The following is a 19,612-nucleotide window of genomic DNA, read 5'->3' on the forward strand; positions in this document are numbered from 1 at the left end:
AGCACACGGATTCATGCTGTCAGAAGCAAAGGATCTTTTTATACACTTGAAAAGGTAAATGTTTAAAGAAACACTAATCACAAAGATTCCTGATAAGAGAAAAACTTCAAGACTGCTCCTGAGTGATCTAAAATAGTTGTTAACTATGCTTATTGACAACAGTACCTTAATGGCCAACTCAGACCATGCCCAAGTAAGCCATACACTGTACAGGCTCAGTAGAAAGTCAGTAGAAACAGTAGTAGTAATAGTAGTAACAGCAGTAGTAGCAGTAGTAGTAAACAGAAACTAATCAGTAGAAACAGTAGAAAATCCCTGCCCAAAGAGTTTACAGTGCAATTAGATGAGAAAGGCACAGAGCAAAAGAGGGGGTACATCAGACAGAGCAAACAAGGTTGTCAACCTCATGATATTGGCATGATTATTTTGGGTAGATTATGTCAAGAAACTTGCTTGTGGCAAGCTAGGCACGAAAAGATGAAGAGATGGAAGAGGAAGTGATGTAGACTACATCCATGCAAAAAAAAAAGGGACTCAGTGTTGTGATGAATCCGCTAGTCAGGACAGGCCAAAACTAAGTCTAATCAATGTGGTTCTCTGAAAGTTCCCCCATTTCCCCTCCTGCAATGTTTCTGCTGCCATTTGCAGTCTGGGATCTAATTGTGACCTGATCTCCTAACTTCTGGTTTCCCACGGCGGCTGAGACAGAGGTTACAGTCCACCTATAGCTGTACACCCAAGCTGAAGAAAGTAATTAATACCTAACAGAATTTGGCTGGGAGTACAAATACAGGTATCCGATGCTAGATCATCCAAAATAAATTAGACATAAAAAACTCTTTCTGAAATACTGCTACAATTACATTTCCAATCAAACCCATCAGCACTGTACATAAACAGCTTGAGCTGCAGTCTATTGGTGTCAATGGAAATTTTTCAACAACTTTGATGAAGGTGTTCTGTACTCTAAGGAAAATACAAGGTTTTAAAAAATAGTGCTGCTGCTATGATCTGAGTAAAGCATATTATGCTAACTGGAATGTAAAATATAAATCTGGAAAATACAAAATTCATTTTTGTAATTTAATTTGAGGTGACATACATTAGTCTCGTATCCATCCAAACCAATCATGTTCTGTGTACAAGGGAATACTGTAATTTAGTTATTCAGGATTTACAGAGTACAGTAGAATTGAGGAGCAAAAATGTTGTATTTTCCATTTCTGAAAAACAAATTCTTCTTTTGCTTATTTAGAAATCATCCGCTTCTCACGGACATTTATCTTTACCTCCTAATATTAGCAGAGCTATCAATGATCACCATTCTCCCTAACTGAGCTGCAGAATACGTTTTTTCAGTGCTGAAATAGGCTCTGCTCCTAGACCTAGCTTTTCACAGTTCTCCCTAGGAAACCAGACAGTCTGCCACATGGACCCTAACGATGATGGTACTTCCCTACACCCACGAACAGTGAGTTAAGCTCCCTCGTCTTTCAGCATCCAGCCCCAGAAAGCCATCATTCCCTGATAACGAAGTGCCACCATGAGAGCCTGGACTGCTGAGTTAAATCTACTCTCTCATTCCTCCAGGTTGCCTCAGGGGACTATTATTCATAGCTACATGAGACTCTGAAATGTACTCGATTTGTTGATGAGAAAACCAGTGTGTGTATCAGTACTTTACCTACTTACATAGGGATCTCTATGTAAATGAAGCCAAGCTCCATGAGGTACTGCGTGTGAGCAGGAAAGAAACAAATTTTGCAATGGACGGAAGAAAAGTATTAATGCCAGGATAAGTGTGTCTTTCATGATTGTTAGGAATGCTGCACAGTCTGTAATGATTTAGAGAACATTTCAAGCAGTTTTGCAGGCTGACTTTTTAACCAAAGATATATTTGCACTCTAAGAACTGTTAGGTGCTACATCACTCTTACTTTCACCATATCCTTTCAAACCAAACTACGACTGAGTCTTCAGGCCTGAATCTCATTCTAGTTTTAATATGGACTTCAAATGTAAGTAAGAGTACAAAAAGGCTGTTACTTAGAAAGCTACACTATGACACCATCAAGTATTTTGACAATTTTAGCAGATGGGACTCGAAAAACGTACTGATAAGAGATTATATGCTCTGAGAAGAATTTTGCTACTGAAAGCATAATAAGAACAGGTATTAGCCAGCAGGCAGTCAGAAAACATGGCATCCCTTAGGGATCATTTACATGGCCTCAGGAAAGGTGCAATTAATGACGCCCAGAAATACTGACTAAAGATACAAGATGTAAGTGTAGCCTTATTAGGACAAATGCAGACTGAAGACATAGTAGGATATGGAACAAGTCATCTTTGGCTTTATCTGAGTAACTGGACCCACATGATGACAGGCATATTGTAACAAAGTATATTTCATACAAAACAGTTTGTTGACTGTAAATATATCAGTGAAAGGGAAAGTAAATATGTGAAGAGCAAAATGCAAGATGGAAAAAGCGAGATAAATATTGTTAGATTCAGGGGAAAAATGCTATAAACAGTAAGCAAAGCTCTTTGATTTGCACTGTTTTCCAGCCCATAAAACCCTAATATCTGCCAGCATTTCATTAAAAGCTTATAAACTACCCAGCATGCTTGCTGCTGCATAAATATATTACTAAAAAATATTGTCGATGTTGCAGACCTGGTGTTTTGCAATGTTTCAAGGAAACCTTATGTGTATAAAACTCAGATGCATTACTGAAAAAGTGTGGATTACGAAAATAGCACCTTAAACTCTAAACCTAATTAATATTAATCATTCAGCAGCAGTAGGTTTCTCTCAGCAGAGATGTTCATAGTAATACTACTAAAACAGAAAATACCAATATCTCAGAGAAAATTATTGAGTATTTTAAGAAACAAGTGTTGTGGATAAAAGATTTAAGAGAAAACTTCTACCCTTTTGTGAATTGGGTAAAAGGAGCAGAAGGCATGACTTTTCAGAGAGGAATGAGAGTCATGATGATGATGTCACGATAGCCCAATGGCAAAATCTGAGTCATACAAAAATCTGTCGATGCTAAGACTGACTGGATCAACAACTGTTTTGACTGAACACGCAGCCTATTCTCAGCATTAAAATCTAAGACTTCAGCCCTCTAAGGACAAGCAATTGCAATAACTTTCCTTTTACATAAAAAGTCATATTGGATCAATTAAATTTTTATTGTTGTTACCAATGGTCCTGAATCAAGTCTAAAGGGATCAGAACATTCATGATTTCCCATCTTCCATAAGATCACCTCATTTCAGGGCTCACTCATACTTGAATCTGAACACAGGGCAAAATTAAAATGTTCCCATGGCCAGACCCCATATCCCTGAGGTAAACCCTCCCAATGTCTGGAGGTTTTCAAACGAACGACCACATATGCACTTAGCCCATTCTGCATCTCTATTACTGTAGCTTTTCTCACAGAAGCAGCTCCAAATTGTTCTGACAACAGAACATACAGATTCATTTTCTGCATCCCTCAAATAACTATATATCAAGCTACAATAGTACAACACTGATGCAAATGACTTAACTCTTAACTAGCAGCACAGACTAGCACCATATGGATCACAAAGGTAAGAATTCCACACCTCAGCACAGCTTCACCTCTGGATTAACACTAGAAACAACATTATAGATGTAGGATTCAGGAACAGGAACATTAGAAGGCTGAGATACAAGAAAGGGCCATATCTGAATTATTGCGCAAATATGAGGTTCCTGAATATGTTAGTGAAAACTTTGCTTTACAAGTATGTGCTTAATATAAAAAACGTCAATAAAAGCATTGCATCTCCCTAGCTTTGTAAACTCAAACGCAGTTGGTATGATCAGCTGGACCATTTTCAAGCTGCCACATGCGTATCACAGCTCCCACCAGAACAGCACTGCAGCACTTGCTCAGCTGAGGACGTACAAACACACCCAGAGGATGGTCTGTCCGTGCCTAAAGCAAAGGGCAGCTCACGTGACTGAGGTTAAAAGGGTGCATTAGTGCTTCACTCTGTCTAGATGTAAATAACCAACCAACATATTTGACTGTTCAAATGTTTGAAATCTGTTACTATCACCAATGGTTCTGAGGCAAGAACACCGCTAGCCCTATATGGCTCTTGTTCACACTTTGCATGAGTCACAAAAGGCAGAAAAGAGCAAATGTGGAAGTCTCTGACACCACCTTTTTGCTGACATTACAGCCAAGCCCTGTGCCCAGCACAACTCAGCTGCACATGAGGTTTAGGTCAGAAGGATGTCTACCAGGGTACCAACAGTGGAAGAGAGGCCGTAGCCAGGTTCAGCATCTTGCATTTCAGCACTAGTGGTACAGCCAAAGGCCACATCTTAAATACAGTTTATATACCAAATGCCACATCATAAATATGGTTTATATACCCTGTGGACTGGGCTGACAAATCAGACGTTGTCATTTGAAACCAGTAGTACCCTCAGGTCCAAAGTAACAACGGACAGACAGGCCCCAGTGGTGACGCTTATCTGCACGGTTTGGTCATATAGTTTAAAACAGGGCCCCTTAGCAACAGGATCATTAACATACAACATGTTGCATACAATGACATTCCTCCCTAGTAGTGAATTAAGGATATAACAGGGATAGGAAATACATTAGGTGCAAATTTCAATTACCTCTGTCTAAAGACTTTCATAATCTTGTGCAAAATACATTGTAATTAAGGAAAAAACAAAACCTTTTTCTATGCTAAATGATTTGGGCTTTCTCTCTCCTGCAATTTTCAGGATCTTGAGTTTGCTTCCCTTACAGTGATAGCGACCCTGTTATAGTAAATATCCTCCATGAGAGTGCTGACAACCTTTTTTTCAGTATCAGCTTGCTGTGACACTCAAGACAGAGCCACAGGGTGTTTTTTTCCACTTGTAGCCTTATTGTCACTTGTCTTGAAAACAGAAAATCATACTTTTGTCCCTTCCTAACCGATTTAGCATGACAGCAGAAACCATCAACCTGGTACTTTGGATGAACAAACCCTACAGAATAACAGAGGAACAGAAACGATCCGCTATTCCGTGCTGACGGGCGTTTTTAGCGGTACAAGCTTAGAGCGTTGCGATGACAAACGGGCGGCGGGGGACTGCAGGTTCCCCGCTTAGACTCGCCGAACGGGGCTCTCCCGGTTTTCTCGCCAAACCGCTCCGAGCCCCGCGGCGGCGCTGGGGCGGCCGCGCACCTCTCCCCGCTCTGCAGACGTGGCGCCGGGCCGGGCCGCGCTCCGCTCCCGGCGGCCGCTGCCCAATCGCCTCCGCCACCGGCCGGGGGAGGAGCGGGGCCGGGGCGGGGCGGGGCGGGTGCGAGGAGCGGGGCCGCCCTCGGCCTCGCTGGGCGCCGGGCAGCGGAGGAGTGCGAGCAGCGGGACTCCCGGTGCGCAGCAGCGGCGGGGCCGGGGCGGCGGGGCATGGGGGCCGGCGGGGCGGGGTGGTGCCTGGCGCTGCTGCTGCTGGTGCCGGCGGGCGGCCTGGGCAAGCCGACAGCGCGGCAGGAGCGGGCGCGGCCCGGCGCCGCGCAGCACGAAGACCGCCCGGGCTTCCAGTACGACCACGAGGCCTTCCTGGGCAAGGAGGAGGCGCGGAGCTTCGACCAGCTCAGCCCGGAGGAGAGCCGGGAGAGGCTGGGGTAAGAGGGGCGGGCGGGGGCCGCTGCGCCCCGTCGCGACAGCGCGGCGGCCTGCGGAAACGTGGCAGGGGGAGGGCCCGAGGGGCGGCCGCCGGCCGGGGCAGCGGGGCGGTGCGGGGCTGCCTTGGCTCGTGTGTCCCACGGAGGGGAGAGCGGCTGGAGGGCGCTGGGTGCTGCCGGCCCCGCTTCGGCCCCCCGGCCCCTTCCCAGTTTGAGGGGCCCGTGTAGTAGTACCCTGTAGCCCTGTACAGCCCGGGATACCTCTTGGGTTACAGTTCTTTCACACTCCACTGATTGTGCGAACGAGCGACCAACAATTCATCACTTTTGCATTTTTCTCTCCTGCCTTTTCTGCTCCTACAGCAATAAGCCTGGTGGAGTGAGTTGTTCTATGTGGTGCTGTGACCGGTGTTGGACAGACCTCACCCACTGCTGGAGGGCTTTGCTGCTACAGCTCCTTACCTCTGGGTCACTTGCCTGGACCATATTAGCATGAATCAAGTTTAAACCATTTCTTCTTTACAGCTCCATTTACAAGTCCACTTGAGGCATCTTCCCACAGCTCTTCCACGTGTGACGTCTTTGCCCACTGTCTTACGGTGTTGCTTTCGCTTCCATGCTGTTCTTTACACCAAGAGCAGTCCATGCAACAGTTGCCTTTCTGCTTCTCCTTCCTTTACACCTACAAGAAGTCAGATCACTAATTAGAACCAAGTTTAACAGTAAAGCAAGATCCTTTTATGTAGTTACTAAGAAGAAAATAGTTTAAAATATCTGCATGTTCTCAGTAAGATTAACTTTGCCTTTACTCCCATAGGGAGTGGTACTTACTCATTGTATGTCTGTCTAGTTACATCATAAGCTCTTAGAGCAGTATCACTGTTATCTCACAGACTGACCTCTTGATCCTTCTGGAAGCTGTCACTACTATTTACCTGTATCTCAGTGACTAAACTGATGAAGTGGTTATCAGAAATGACCAATTTCATCCACACTGTTTCAAGAAGGAACAAAAGAAACCATGTTCTCAGCATACATGATCTATGACTTAGATTCTCATAAAGCATATCGCTAAAATGGATGTGCCTTTTAAAAATTGGTCTATGCTTACACAAGTACAGATATTTCAATTGGAGGTATGATTTAACAATAGAGTTGTTTTCAAACAGTTTTTACAAATGCTAACTCGGTAAGGGAGGAAGCTTAACTTTTAGCTGTCTCACTGTGCACCTTGGAGAGGTGACAAAAGCATGTTAAGCTACAGCCACAGTCAATAACCTTTTAAATGGAAGTGACTAAAGCATCCCTCTGAGGACCAAAGCCTACATTGTGGGGTGAGCATTGTGCATGAGAACATCAGAGATGTAGTTCCTGAGGGGTGCTGTGAGACAGTTTGATAACTTTCAGCATTTCCTAACCTTGTAATTTCAGATATCATACTGGGAGGTAGAGGAGAGAGAAGATTTTTAGAACATTTCACTTTCTTCTTTTTATTGTGGTTTAATAATCAGATATACTGAGAAAAACAGTTTTGTTTTCGGCAACCTCTGCAGTGACGGTTACAAATAGCGTCACTTCTCAGCAAGTGAGTGGCTTTTAGGAAGAAGACAAATGTAATGAAAAGCTATTTTTAAGTGCTTTCTGGGAGAAAACAGGAACATACAGTCTGCTGCTCTAACCAAAGTAATGCATGCTGCTGCATTTGTAAGTCGTTTTACCTTGCTTCGGATGGGTGGCAGCACATTGGTCATGCCAATGACTAATGCTGGGATTGGAATCTCAGGGCTGGACAGCAGTAATGCAAAGCTACTCTCACCTTCTACCAGCAAACATAAAGGAACTAGGTAGTAGGCAGAAAAAGCCCTGCAAACTCAGCTACCTGCAGCCTCAGTGGAGGAGCAGCTGCACAGTATGATCTTGGTTTGAGATTGTGGCACATACCAGCCCATAACTGTATCATGTCCTGGGAGCACACCTGCCCTTATGACAGATTCCATCCCTCCTCCTTGTCCTCCCCACTGGATCACTTGACAAGGGAAGAATCACACATTGCCCACCCATGCGCAGGACCACAACTCACCTGGCTTTGGAGAAGCATGACATAATCCTGGTGCAACATCCAAGAACTGCATTAAGGGACTGGAGATGGGCTAAGAAGGAGGGGAGTGGGGGCTGCAGTCATCTGAACCTTCTCCCTGTCGTTTGTGATGGGCCTGTCATTTTCAGAGAACACAGAAGTTGATTACAGATCCTCACAATATAAACATTTCTGTTGTTTATACAGGCCAAGGCCAGAGGTTGTCAGCATACAGTTGTACTCACATCAGGTGCAGAGGGGAAACCTTCCTCTTTCAGCCACTTTGTAGTAATGATTTCCTTGCCCCAACTTTATTTCATAGCCAGATGTCTTTGCAGACTGGCAGCTTAAATCTCTGTAGTAGCAGGTTGTACGTACCTGTTGCATGTGCCCTCTAGCTTCTTTATTATGAGGTGGGAAACCAATACTGACTGTAATCCCACCTCAGTTAACGGGAGAAAGTAAACTTTCAGGTATTACACACTTGTGCGTGTAAATTCCTGTGTATGAGCTGGCATTTTGTGTCTGTTAACATGCTCCTTGAATTTTTGCTGTATTTGAGAATTAACTATTTAAAATAAAGGCACTAAGGCGTTTCAGACTGATCACTGTATATTAGCTCCACTACAAAACTTAGAATGATCTTGAGCCATTTTACAGGTAGTTATCAGTATAAAAAGTGAGGTCCAGAGTTCGTACAATAGCTTCTTACCCGTACTTTTGGGAGCCTGTAGGCAAGACTTACTTCTTTGTCCCCATCTTCAGCTCGGAAGCAGAGTGAAATACTGCACATGGATGCAATGGACCTATAAAAACAGGTGAAAAGGAAGAGACCTGAAACATTTTCTGGTAAACAATCTTGATTCCTTTCGTGTTAAAAATACCAAAGTGCTACTAGCAGAATCATTTATTACAACTAATACATTTAACAGTAGAAAGAAATATCAGTGAAAGGGCTTTTGGCAGTCAATTCTCCATGAGATTTATACAAAAGAGAAAAGGTTTTCCAGTCAGTTAATTCATATTTTACTACTTCAGAAAGCAAATGCCTTTGCTTTCTGAAAAAAAAGCCCCCCTTTTTTTTCCCCCTATAGCTCAGAAATAATATGTTTATAAATTCAGTCTGATACTATCAGACTCACACAAGATTGCTGGAAATTCAGCAGAAGTTGCTGCTATTTGACTGTACTTACCACTTTCATAACTAAGACTTGGGAAAAGACATTGCTTCACTAGTTGAGCAGTTCCAGTTGGCCAGGGACAGTTTCTTTGTGGAGAACCAAGATGTTGAACTGAAAAGAATATTTTAAAAATGCAGAACTTTTCCCTGTGTCCTTTGGTTGCCTGGAGTTTTAGGGAGCTCGCCTGTTGAATCTCAAGTCAAGATTTAGACAAGTCAACTCCTGCTCTTACCCCTTCTTACAAATGACATATAGCTAGTCCTTAGGCATGGTGATTCAGCCGACGGGGAATGATCAGATTATGTCAAGTTGGCCACTGGGTGGTCACCAAACTAGGTGCAGTGCAACTACAGACAGTTTGCTCCTGTACCTCGCGAGCAGTCATACAAGGGTTAAAACTGCTGATGTCCCTAAAGCAAATCTGGATGTGAATAAGAGACATGGTGCTAACTGCCCCATTCCAGACGCAGGGGACATAGCTTCCCACAGGCCAGTGCCCAGAATATAATAACGCTGTGACAAGCTTACCTACAAGTTGTGGGATTAAAGCTGCGTTATTATTTTAGATAAAGGTTTTTGTCATCTGGTCTACCACTGTAGCTGGGACAGAAGCCAGTTTTACAAGCTCAGACCCAAGCTGGTGGCATTTAACAATTACAGGCATGCCCTGAGAGATTTATTGCAGAGAACATAAATGGTAGAAGAGAGCATTACTTTTTTTTTTTTTTTAAACATAGTTTTTCAGGTCAGTTTTATCTTCAGCTGTGTGCAGAACTTTTCAAAGATGGAGGTTTCCCTGGGAGTATGTCAGTACCTTCACTCCTGCTGATTTCAACAGGATTTGAGACTAACATCTTTACATAGGACAGTAGCTTATAGCCCAGCTGCCAGCAATGACTGGAGACCCGCTGCAGACTAGCTATTGCTTTAGTGAGTAACAGGCATTCCTGGCAACACAAGCAATATTGCTTTTTGTTGGGAAAGAAAGAAAAGAAACAGAAGTGGAGGGACAGGAATGGAAGGGAAGACTGTACATGGTGTACATGCCCAGCATTACATAGTCATATAACTTACTCCCCCCTAGCATCAGTCTGCTGGAAAGCCACAGGAGAAAGTGCAGGTGTCCACAAAATCCTTGCTTTTTGTCTTGGTTGCCTCCAGCAAGGTGCAGTACAGGCTTTCTCCTGAGGTGAAGTTAGTGTCTCCTGCTCTGAGCCCAGCATGGCTACTCCGTATCAACAGTGAAGAACAGGTCCCCCAAAGTTAGAAGATACAACCTAAGAAATCCAGGTATTATCTGAGGTACTTTGTTCACTAATTTTGATCGTGCGAGTTCCATTTCAATTATTCATAGCAATATTGAATAATGAATAGAGACATATCCCTTAAGATAATCTGCAAAATGCAAGAAAACCTTAGCCAGCAGGGCAGCTTTGTAAGTTTTATTCACTACATTGCTGTGGAAAATTAGGGCCGGATAAAGATTACTAAAATTGGACTGACATGCAGTTTGTTTTTCTGTCAACTCTGAAGGATACTGGTCTCTTTTTACAGGAAGATCGTGGATAGAATAGATGACAACAAAGATGGCTATCTCACAACAGAGGAATTAAAAAACTGGATTAAACGGGTACAGAAACGCTATATCTATGAAAATGTGGCTAAAGTTTGGAAAGACTATGATCTAAACAAGGACGATAAAATTGCCTGGGAAGAATACAAACAGGCCACATATGGTTATTATCTAGGTAAGATAACATTTTCAGATCACATGCTGAAAGACTATTGAGATTATTAGGCATGATTTCATGCCTTACAGTTAGCACGAGTTTAGTGTCACATTTAGGAGTCCTGAAAATTGCATTAGATTTCATAGATGCTTAGAGGTCAAAAGCACTTCTTAGTTGTTCATTGCAGCCATTTCCACATGGGTCACCAGCACACAGAAGGTTTTGTAGAGGGATTATTAAATGTACTGACAAAGCTGAATTAAAGTCTCCTCCAGTTGCAAATGTATATTTTTTTAACATTAAAAATGGTACTTTGATTAAAAAAATAATATATTGTGTAATTAACCAGTATTTGTTAATTCAGTTGCTCTAAAATCTGAAGGGTCTAAATGCTAAAAGTTTAGGCTGTGTCTAGGCTAAACACACACACACTCTCTCTCTCCCCCCCCCTCCCTCCCTCCCTCTCTCTCTCTCTCCCTTTGGTTTTTATAAGTTAATGAAGGGAAAGGAGAAGAGATCACAAGCTAAAGGGTGATGCTGACAGAACAACAAATTGGTATTAATTGACCATTTATACTGGAAATGAGAAGACAATATCTATCTACCATCCAGGCAGTTTCTCGAGTAACCTTCCAGTAGCAGTAATAAGTACAAAGTCTACTTTAGATTAAAATGGAGCTTATTACATTTGTGGAAAGAAATATTAGCCACACAATCCCTGCAGCAGTATCTCTGGGAGCCCTTCTCAGCTCCGTCTTTGCTCTCTGTAATCCCCAAGATTTGGAGAACAGCTACTACATTGTGGTCTTGGGTTAATGCACACTTAAAATTCCCATCTGTGATACCTGGCCTGGTCTTTTTCAACTGTGTTTATCTCCCACCACGTGAATTGTGAAATTGTTATGAGTATTTTTCATGTCTGAAGTCAGTTTAGCGATCCTATTTTTAAAATTGTATCGAATACCATTCGTTTTATGCCACTGAACACCCTGAAAAAATGTCATTGTTTTAAACTGAAAATAATTGTTAGGTTCCCTGGAGCAGAGGCGTAGCAGTTAGATAATTTCAGTCAGCCTGCCAGCTTCTGAAACCACTTTCCTTTGGTTTGCTTGCTTTTTGAAACTGAAAAGTTGTGTAGATCATACTGATTCCGAAGAAGAATAAAACTTCTGTGAATGAAATCTACCCCAAATACTGCCTAAGCAGTGCTTGTAAAAGTAGATTTAAAAAAAAAAATCTGTGAAGGATAATATACAATACTGCAAAATCCATTATCTTGGATTCCAACAGAAGGCTTAGTCAGACATACACTACTAAGTCACCTTTAAAAATCAAACCAAGTGCTTGACCTCTGAATTTAAAACTTAACAGGAAGGAGAAGTTCTATTTTAACACAGCAGCTGTTCTAGCAATAAGCCTTTGTATTTCTAGACTCTAACAGCAAATTTGGATACTTCATTGTGGTAATACGTTTTAAAAGGAATGTAGTCTTGAGATTGTCTTGATTAATTTGCAGAAAATCCAGAAGAGTTCCAAGATGCAACTGATCAGCACAGTTTTAAAAAAATGCTGCCCAGAGATGAAAGACGATTCAAAACTGCAGATCTGGATGGAGACTTAGCTGCCACTCGTGAAGAATTCACTGCTTTCCTTCACCCAGAGGAGTTTGAGCATATGAAAAACATCGTTGTCTTAGTAAGCAGATCAAAACCCATGCCATTATTTTTACTTTTTTTTTTTTTTTTGGATGAGCTTTGAAATGCTTCTCTAACCTTTCCATGCAGGGTGTAGAAAGAGACATACACATAATAGCCAAGTGGGGAACAGAAAGGGATGCCTTTCATGAAATTCACATGATTTAGAGCTCTCAGTATAAGACAGACTTGTTAAGTGCACTTAGACAGCTCCTAAATGGAATCAAGAAACAATCTTGGGGCACAGACTTACACCAAAATTAAAGGAAGGGTATGCTGACATGCAGCAGCTAAGTGTTTTATGTAAGCTTGTATCTGCCCCTAACTTAAAACTTAAGCATGGTGTCCAGTTCATTCATGCAGGGAATTTTTTCAACATGAAAGGATATTTGTATATTCATCGTATAAACAACGATTACACTGGAGTCAGTGAGAGTACATTTGCCTGTGTACAAGGGCAGGTCAAAGCCTCAAATGTGAAATGATCGAAGAGGTGAGTAGCCAGAATTCTCAGTTCTGTCTTGATGAATTCAATGCGAAACTATTTTCCAGGAAACCTTAGAAGACATAGACAAAAATGGGGATGGTTTCGTGGATCAAGATGAGTACATTGGTAAGTGTTGAGGTTTGTTTCTTTTATAATCTCCAGTCCGTTTGTCCATCTTCTCTCAAATTTGCAGCAGTAGTAACAACATGAACGTTTCTGTGCTCCAGTTCAACTAGTTGAAACCAACCATCCAACCCAGAAAGTTTAATTTCTTTTTAGGCAGATAGCAACATCACCAGCAAAAGGTTCCTCACACTTTACAGCATAAGATTCTCCTCTTATTCTCATATAATTGGGCTAAGAGGATCTAGAATAATGTTTTTCATGACAGGCATACTCTGTAAGCTTGACCACATTAACAGCTTTTTGAAGGCATTGTTTAGAAATGCAGGAGGATCAGAAAGTGAATTAGTCTCTTCCCAAGTTTGAAGGGTACTTGACTGCAAAATAGCTGAGAAGCACACATTGCAAAAAAGACACGTCACCTTTTTTCTACTAGTTATTTTCCTAATTTAATTAGTAAGAACCCATACTTCTCTAATGATATGTATGGTGGTGCCATTAAGTTTCTTCTAGAAATATAAGATACATTAAAAATGAACTGTGTAAAAATAGCACTAAGATTTAAGATTCTCAAAGAAGTTGTGAAGTGTGCGAAAGTCAGCTGTGCGTTACTTCAGTGGCAGAAAAAGAACAAGATGAGAAACATCAACAGCATATCAGTCACAGTTAATTTGCACAAACTGCAGTCACACCAGGCAGTTAGCTGCTGTCTTGCACTTAGGCCTGTGAAGACAAAACAGAAGCAGGACTAGAGATCAGCAATACATCATACATTTGAGCCTTTTGAATCATTATGCTGATACCAAAAGCTGACTTCTTCCCACTGCACTCACTTCGATGGGTTTTAAATCAAGAAGGTAGCACCAGGAAAGCATTAGTGCAAACTTGGATGAATCTTTCTGTTTCTAGTGGTGCTATAAAGATCACTTCACATATAATCAGGAACAATATACACACATTAATTAATGGCAGGGGGTTTCTATTCCTTGTAAATTATATTTAGCCTCAGAATGTGAATGCTATTCATTTATGACTGAAATAACAGAGCAGCATAATTTCCACAGTAATTTCAGTTCATTCAGTGACATTACCTACATATAATTATAAGGTAATTGTCAACATTTGTTACCATGTGAATGTTGGTTTTTCTTGTCTTCTATAGATAGGAACATAGAATGTTCTAGTCACGATCACCCCACATTGGCAAGGATGATAAAAATCAAATTGACAGGACATGTCAGATGCTTCAAATAAACAATATAATTTGCACTTTAAAAAATGAAAAAAGAAAGGGAATGTGTTGTCTGAAGTTTTCTTCATGAGTTGAGGAGAACTGTGCTTAAAATATTCCTACCTCCCTTTTTTTCAGATATCATTTTTTTTCTGATCAAGCTGGGGTTAAAAAACAAACAGAAAACCAAATCTCTTCTTTGGTAGTTTATAAAGAACAACAAAAAGAAGTCCAAAAATTGCGGTCTCTAGATCAAGTATTTGATGGGGAAATCTGCTGAAGGTTGTAAAACAATTCCTGCCTCCTTCTCCTCCCTTCCTCCTATTTTGTCTTTTACAAAATTTGGTTTAAGTTTTACACAAGCAGCAAAGCAAAATATCCATGGTCATGTTAACCAGAGAACTAAATTCTTACTGTGCAAGAGCAGGTAACAGAGTATTTCAGAGACGCTGTGGACAGTTCTACCAATAGAGAACTTCATCTGAGTGTACACGCTCACGCTGCAAGGCTGGGAGGAGATTATTCCTAGATTTGAGACCAACATTTATACTTCCTATGGATAACAGCCAGCCTCTGGCCCTGAGACCATCCATGTGGAGTGCACTTTTCCTTAGCACATCCTTGAAGACCAAACCCAAAAGGCACAGCAGTAGTATCACAAAGCAGGCTTTAATTATAAATAGAAAAGTGGAGGGCTTAAGGAATAAGCAGCCCTGATGAGCAGGGAAAAACTGATTGGCCACGGTGACCAGAAGGATAAAGTGGATGCACTACTCATCATTTGGAAGGCCTGTGCTGTAAAGAACAGTTAGAAATCACTTGCTATTAATTATCATTGCTACTTTCCCAACTCTATACAGATAGCCACTGTGGCATTTTCCTGCTGATGCTTCTTAAATATAGCACAGGACTGACGTACAGAGCAGCTCATGTACATAATCTGTGCATCCAATGTCACAAATGGTACTCCATCCAAAGGAACCAATCTGTGACAAGTGCACTGCCTGTGGTTTCTCACACAGAATGCACCGCTGATTCATAATGACTTCTCCAGGTCTTTCTTTATAGAGAATACCTTCTACTGGAGTGTGCTGCAGCACTGCATGGTTAGAAAAGGACTCATCTATTAAGATGAATTTGTCTTATACAGACCTCTAAAAGCAGGACAAAAGCATTCAAGTTCCATTTACCAATTTTTCTTTTCCTAAGTTTCCCCTGTGCCTTTTTTCCCCTGAACTGCTCTGCTGGCTGGAGTCTGATCTTACCCACAAAGATATTTGCTGGCTGTGTTCCTTTCTCCCCATGTGACTGAGCCCAGCACTAAAGCTTATGACTGCTATTTAACTACAGATTCTTAAAGAATTTTTTTCATTCTGAAATTCAGTGGATGATGGCCTTTGGACATGGTCACCTCTCATGTTAGCCTCACCAGCAGTGCACAGTTACAATGCAAGGGTTATATAAGAATGGACAGAATCACCAGCAGTGAAGAAACAGTCCTGAGAGAAGATATACATAGCTACTCTATTTACACCTCACATTTAATTTTCTGTACAAAGAAACGCTATGCAAAGAGTAAAAAGTTTAGTCTTCCTCTGAAGAACACTGTGCAAATGTCTTTAGTTTCTGCATAATTTGGAAATTAAATATGACTTGAGTGAGATCTTTATTTCCTCTCCAGCCGATATGTTTGCAAATGAAGAGGGTGGACCAGAGCCTGACTGGGTGATTACAGAACGTGAACAGTTTTCAGATTTTCGTGACCTCAACAAGGATGGAAAGATGGACAAAGAGGAGATTCAGCACTGGATTCTCCCACAAGACTATGATCACGCACTAGCTGAAGCCAGGCACCTAGTCTATGAATCGGACGTAAACAAGGTACTTAGTGTTCTAGTATATTTTTTTTAAAGTTATATAAGTTGATGTGTTTCTTTTTAAAAAAAATCAGCTAGTAAGAAATTATTCCTAATGTCTTTTCTTATTAGAAAAAAATATTATTCTTACACTTTAATGGAGTTTTAGAGGCTAGAATTGCTACTGCGTTAATGTATCAATGCCAGTTTCAGTTGGCAGGGTTAGAATCACAAAGTAAAAGTAGTAAAATGTATTTTATCAGCTCTAGGAGTCCCATTGGCTTTGATTAGATTAGGTAAATTATTTATCATCTTAAACCTGGAAGTTTTAACACAGTAGAAATATTCTTTTTCCTTTTAAGAGTGGTCATGGTTTTTGTATGCTAATTTAGGCCGCGAGAGAAAAATTGAAGATACATTACATCGGAGGTAGCAAAAAACCTGCATTTCTATAATCAAATGCACCTTTGAGTTAAAGACTGGCTCAGTGCATCCGCTTCCTCTAACGTGGGAGATTAATAGTTCAGTAGATCCCAGATGGTGATCTTCAGAAGTGTAATGTGAGCAAAGCTGGAACCTGAAAAGCCAAAACACTTTTACGCAGACAGTGTGTAACTTGCTAACATAAGCAACCATCTTCAACAAAATACACCAGAGGATTTTCATTTTTACTGTTAGGAAAGTAAAACCAAACCACAGTGCAACACTGCATACCAGGTAACCCATATACTGTTTGGCAGTGAGTTAATTACAAAGAACTTTCAATTAGCAGTTTGACCCAGTTGAAGCCAGTGCGATTTCTGTCTTCCACTGGAGTCCAGGTTTCACTCATCATCACAGCTACAATGATTCCTGAACCTGCAGTCTGCTGCTTTGAAGAACTGTCTGTTTCCCAAGGCTCTTGTAAGTCTGTGCTGGTGTGTCTTTTACTTAGCTTTGAAAATGTTCTTACAGAGATTTTATTTTCTTCCCACCAGGATCAAAAATTAACAAAAGAGGAGGTTCTAGACAACTGGAATATGTTCGTTGGAAGTCAAGCTACTAATTATGGGGAGGACCTCACAAGAAACCATGATGAACTATGATACAGTGTACCAAACAGTATGCCACAGACCTTTTTTCCACTATACTGAAATCACCATGTCCACCCTCTCTTTTTGGGGAAGATGGGCAAGGGGCACACTCGCAACCGAATGACTTGCATTAATATATTTTTAACATGCCAGCTTATTACCTCAGAAACCGCGTAGAAATAGCTTTTTACTCTTTTCACATGGTTAAAGACGACACCTAATTACTACAGTTTTATTGTGGGAAAAAATAAAAAGGTAACTTTTCTTAATAGATTAGAAAAGATCTGGAAAAGGCACTTCTAAAACGTAATTACAAGGATCTTTAACAGTGAAATGTTTTCTTCAAATACCCATTTTTACTATAGTTAAATGCAGTTAGGATTAGAAAGGATTAAGCAGACTAAGTTATTTAGTTGTCTTTTTTAATAGCATATAACAATTTAGAGTTATACTTTGACCCTCCTATACAGAGAAAAGGTTTGACACAAGATGACCCACAACCTTTTTTCTCCACAGTGTTTTTTCTCCCGATTTGGGCCAGAGGTGCTGAAGAAGGTATCCAGCAGCCCTCTGGTTCATAGCTTTACAAGTGCAACATGTACAACTGGCCCTTCTCTCTAACCTCCATCACAGTGCAGAGACAGCACACGTGACCCAACACCCTGTGCCAGCATTCCTCAGCTACTCCTTCTCACCACAGAATAACATAGAATTGTTTGTGGGCTGTTGGTTATGCTGTTTCCTGGGAGGAATTATGCCACATGGAGCATAATTTATCTCACGCTTTTCGCACTTTACCCAAGCTATACTCTTGTCCACACAGTGTGAATGGCAGCAATTCTGTGATGGAGAAAGAATGAGACATATCACCCCTCTGGGCCTTCTGTACCACATAAGAGGACAGATTTATGTCTCTAAAGCTCTGGTTTTGTGTGTATATACGTATATGTGTTACTGAAGCAACTACATGAAGACAGCTTTCTTCCTAAAGAAAGGGGTAAGCTTTCCACACAGGTGCTTTCTTTTTTACTGTATAACTGTGAGCTATTACATGTATATTTTCATATACCAAACTTATCTAAGTTTGGTGGTTTTTAAATGTACTGGTTTTAAAATAAGAACAATAAAACCAATACTTCTTTTTGATACTATGAAGGTGCAATAACACTAACACAGACTAGCAGAGAGAGATGATATGAAAGCAGGAACCAAGCCTTTAAAGCCAGTAGTTCCCAAAGCACTGGGTTATTGGCAGTTCCTGCAGCACTGAATGATCATCTGCAAACAGCAGCTGCATATGTGGCACCAACTGTTTCTTCCTCACCTCATTAAAAAAAAAAAAAGGAAAAGCTAGAAGTCCCATCTACATGGTTGCTATAGCTATCACTAGAACCTGTTCTGAACACTAATACTAGCAGATCAGGGCTCCACAACACAGTTTGCTTGGAAGTTTCTTGAAGGTTTGGTGTACACAGTGGTGATCACACAACCATCCAGAGAGGAGCTTTGAGACTCCCAGGTTGTGATATACTTCAGCAATTTAACATATTTGTGAAAATCATCATGAGACAATGCAGAACTGTGATGTCCATAAACACTGTCATTTTTATAAGGTCGTATAAGAACTCTGGTGAAATATTTTACATTTTCCAATTGAAGATAATTAAATGTAGATATCAAAATCTGGCAGAGATTACATGTTCTTGCTAGCACAATTATTAAGCTTTTGCTGTGCACTTCTTATGACATTGCCAGCAATGTCTCTGAAAAGTCCGTAACTCTTCCACTAACGTACAGTAGGACAAATGTCATGAGACATAAGTGAACTGATTTTTCTCTTCCAGTACCCTCAAGTTAAATAAATGCAGTGTTATCTGAGAAATAATAAAATTGTATCTTGGCACATGTAAAAGATTATCTGTTCTGTTTATGAATTGGATTTGGAAAGGTTTATTGTATTCAATAATCCTAACAATCTTGAGGCTTTTTTTTTTAGTACTTTCATACTAAAATTTAACATTTTTATATTTTAGTAACAGAACTGCAGTACTCTCTCTGCACTCAGATTATTTTCTGCTGTTTCAGGAAACAATACCTTAAAAGACCTCAAAAAAAGCTTATTTCCTGCAAGTGAAACTGCAGCTCAGATTGGATCTAAGCCAAGGATTTCACTGGAGCCCAAGGGAAGATTGTTTGCTAACTCTTGTTGAAAGTCAGTGGTAGCTGGGTGCTGAGACACTAAGCATCATTGCCTTCAGCTAAACATGACACTTCCAAATCCACTGCATTCTGTCCCGACAAAAATCTGCATCTGAGCTTTGACAAGCAATCACATTTTCTTCCATGTTACTCAATGAATTTGGAATAGAATTAGCATCAAATGAGAGAGAAATCATGTTCCAGTGTTTGTTCTGGGTTTCTATTAATGCTTGGAACACATTGGGCATTTTCCAGTACAAAACTATACTTACATGAGTAA

General features: G+C 40.8%; 1 protein-coding gene across 1 annotated transcript; it reads left to right on the top strand.

The window, feature by feature from the left end:
• The first annotated feature begins 5,463 nt into the window (after positions 1-5,463).
• Positions 5,464-19,030, top strand: RCN1 (reticulocalbin 1). Its single transcript, XM_068398605.1, has 6 exons — positions 5,464-5,681; positions 10,494-10,687; positions 12,186-12,364; positions 12,916-12,976; positions 15,886-16,085; positions 17,038-19,030. Exons 1-6 carry the CDS (start codon positions 5,464-5,466, stop codon positions 17,143-17,145), a joined length of 960 nt encoding a protein of 319 aa, XP_068254706.1. The 3' UTR covers positions 17,146-19,030.
• Positions 19,031-19,612: the final 582 nt, after the last annotated feature.

This window comes from Nyctibius grandis, chromosome 4 (genome assembly GCF_013368605.1).
Source record: "Nyctibius grandis isolate bNycGra1 chromosome 4, bNycGra1.pri, whole genome shotgun sequence".
In the NCBI taxonomy this organism is placed as follows: Eukaryota; Metazoa; Chordata; class Aves; order Nyctibiiformes; family Nyctibiidae; genus Nyctibius; species Nyctibius grandis.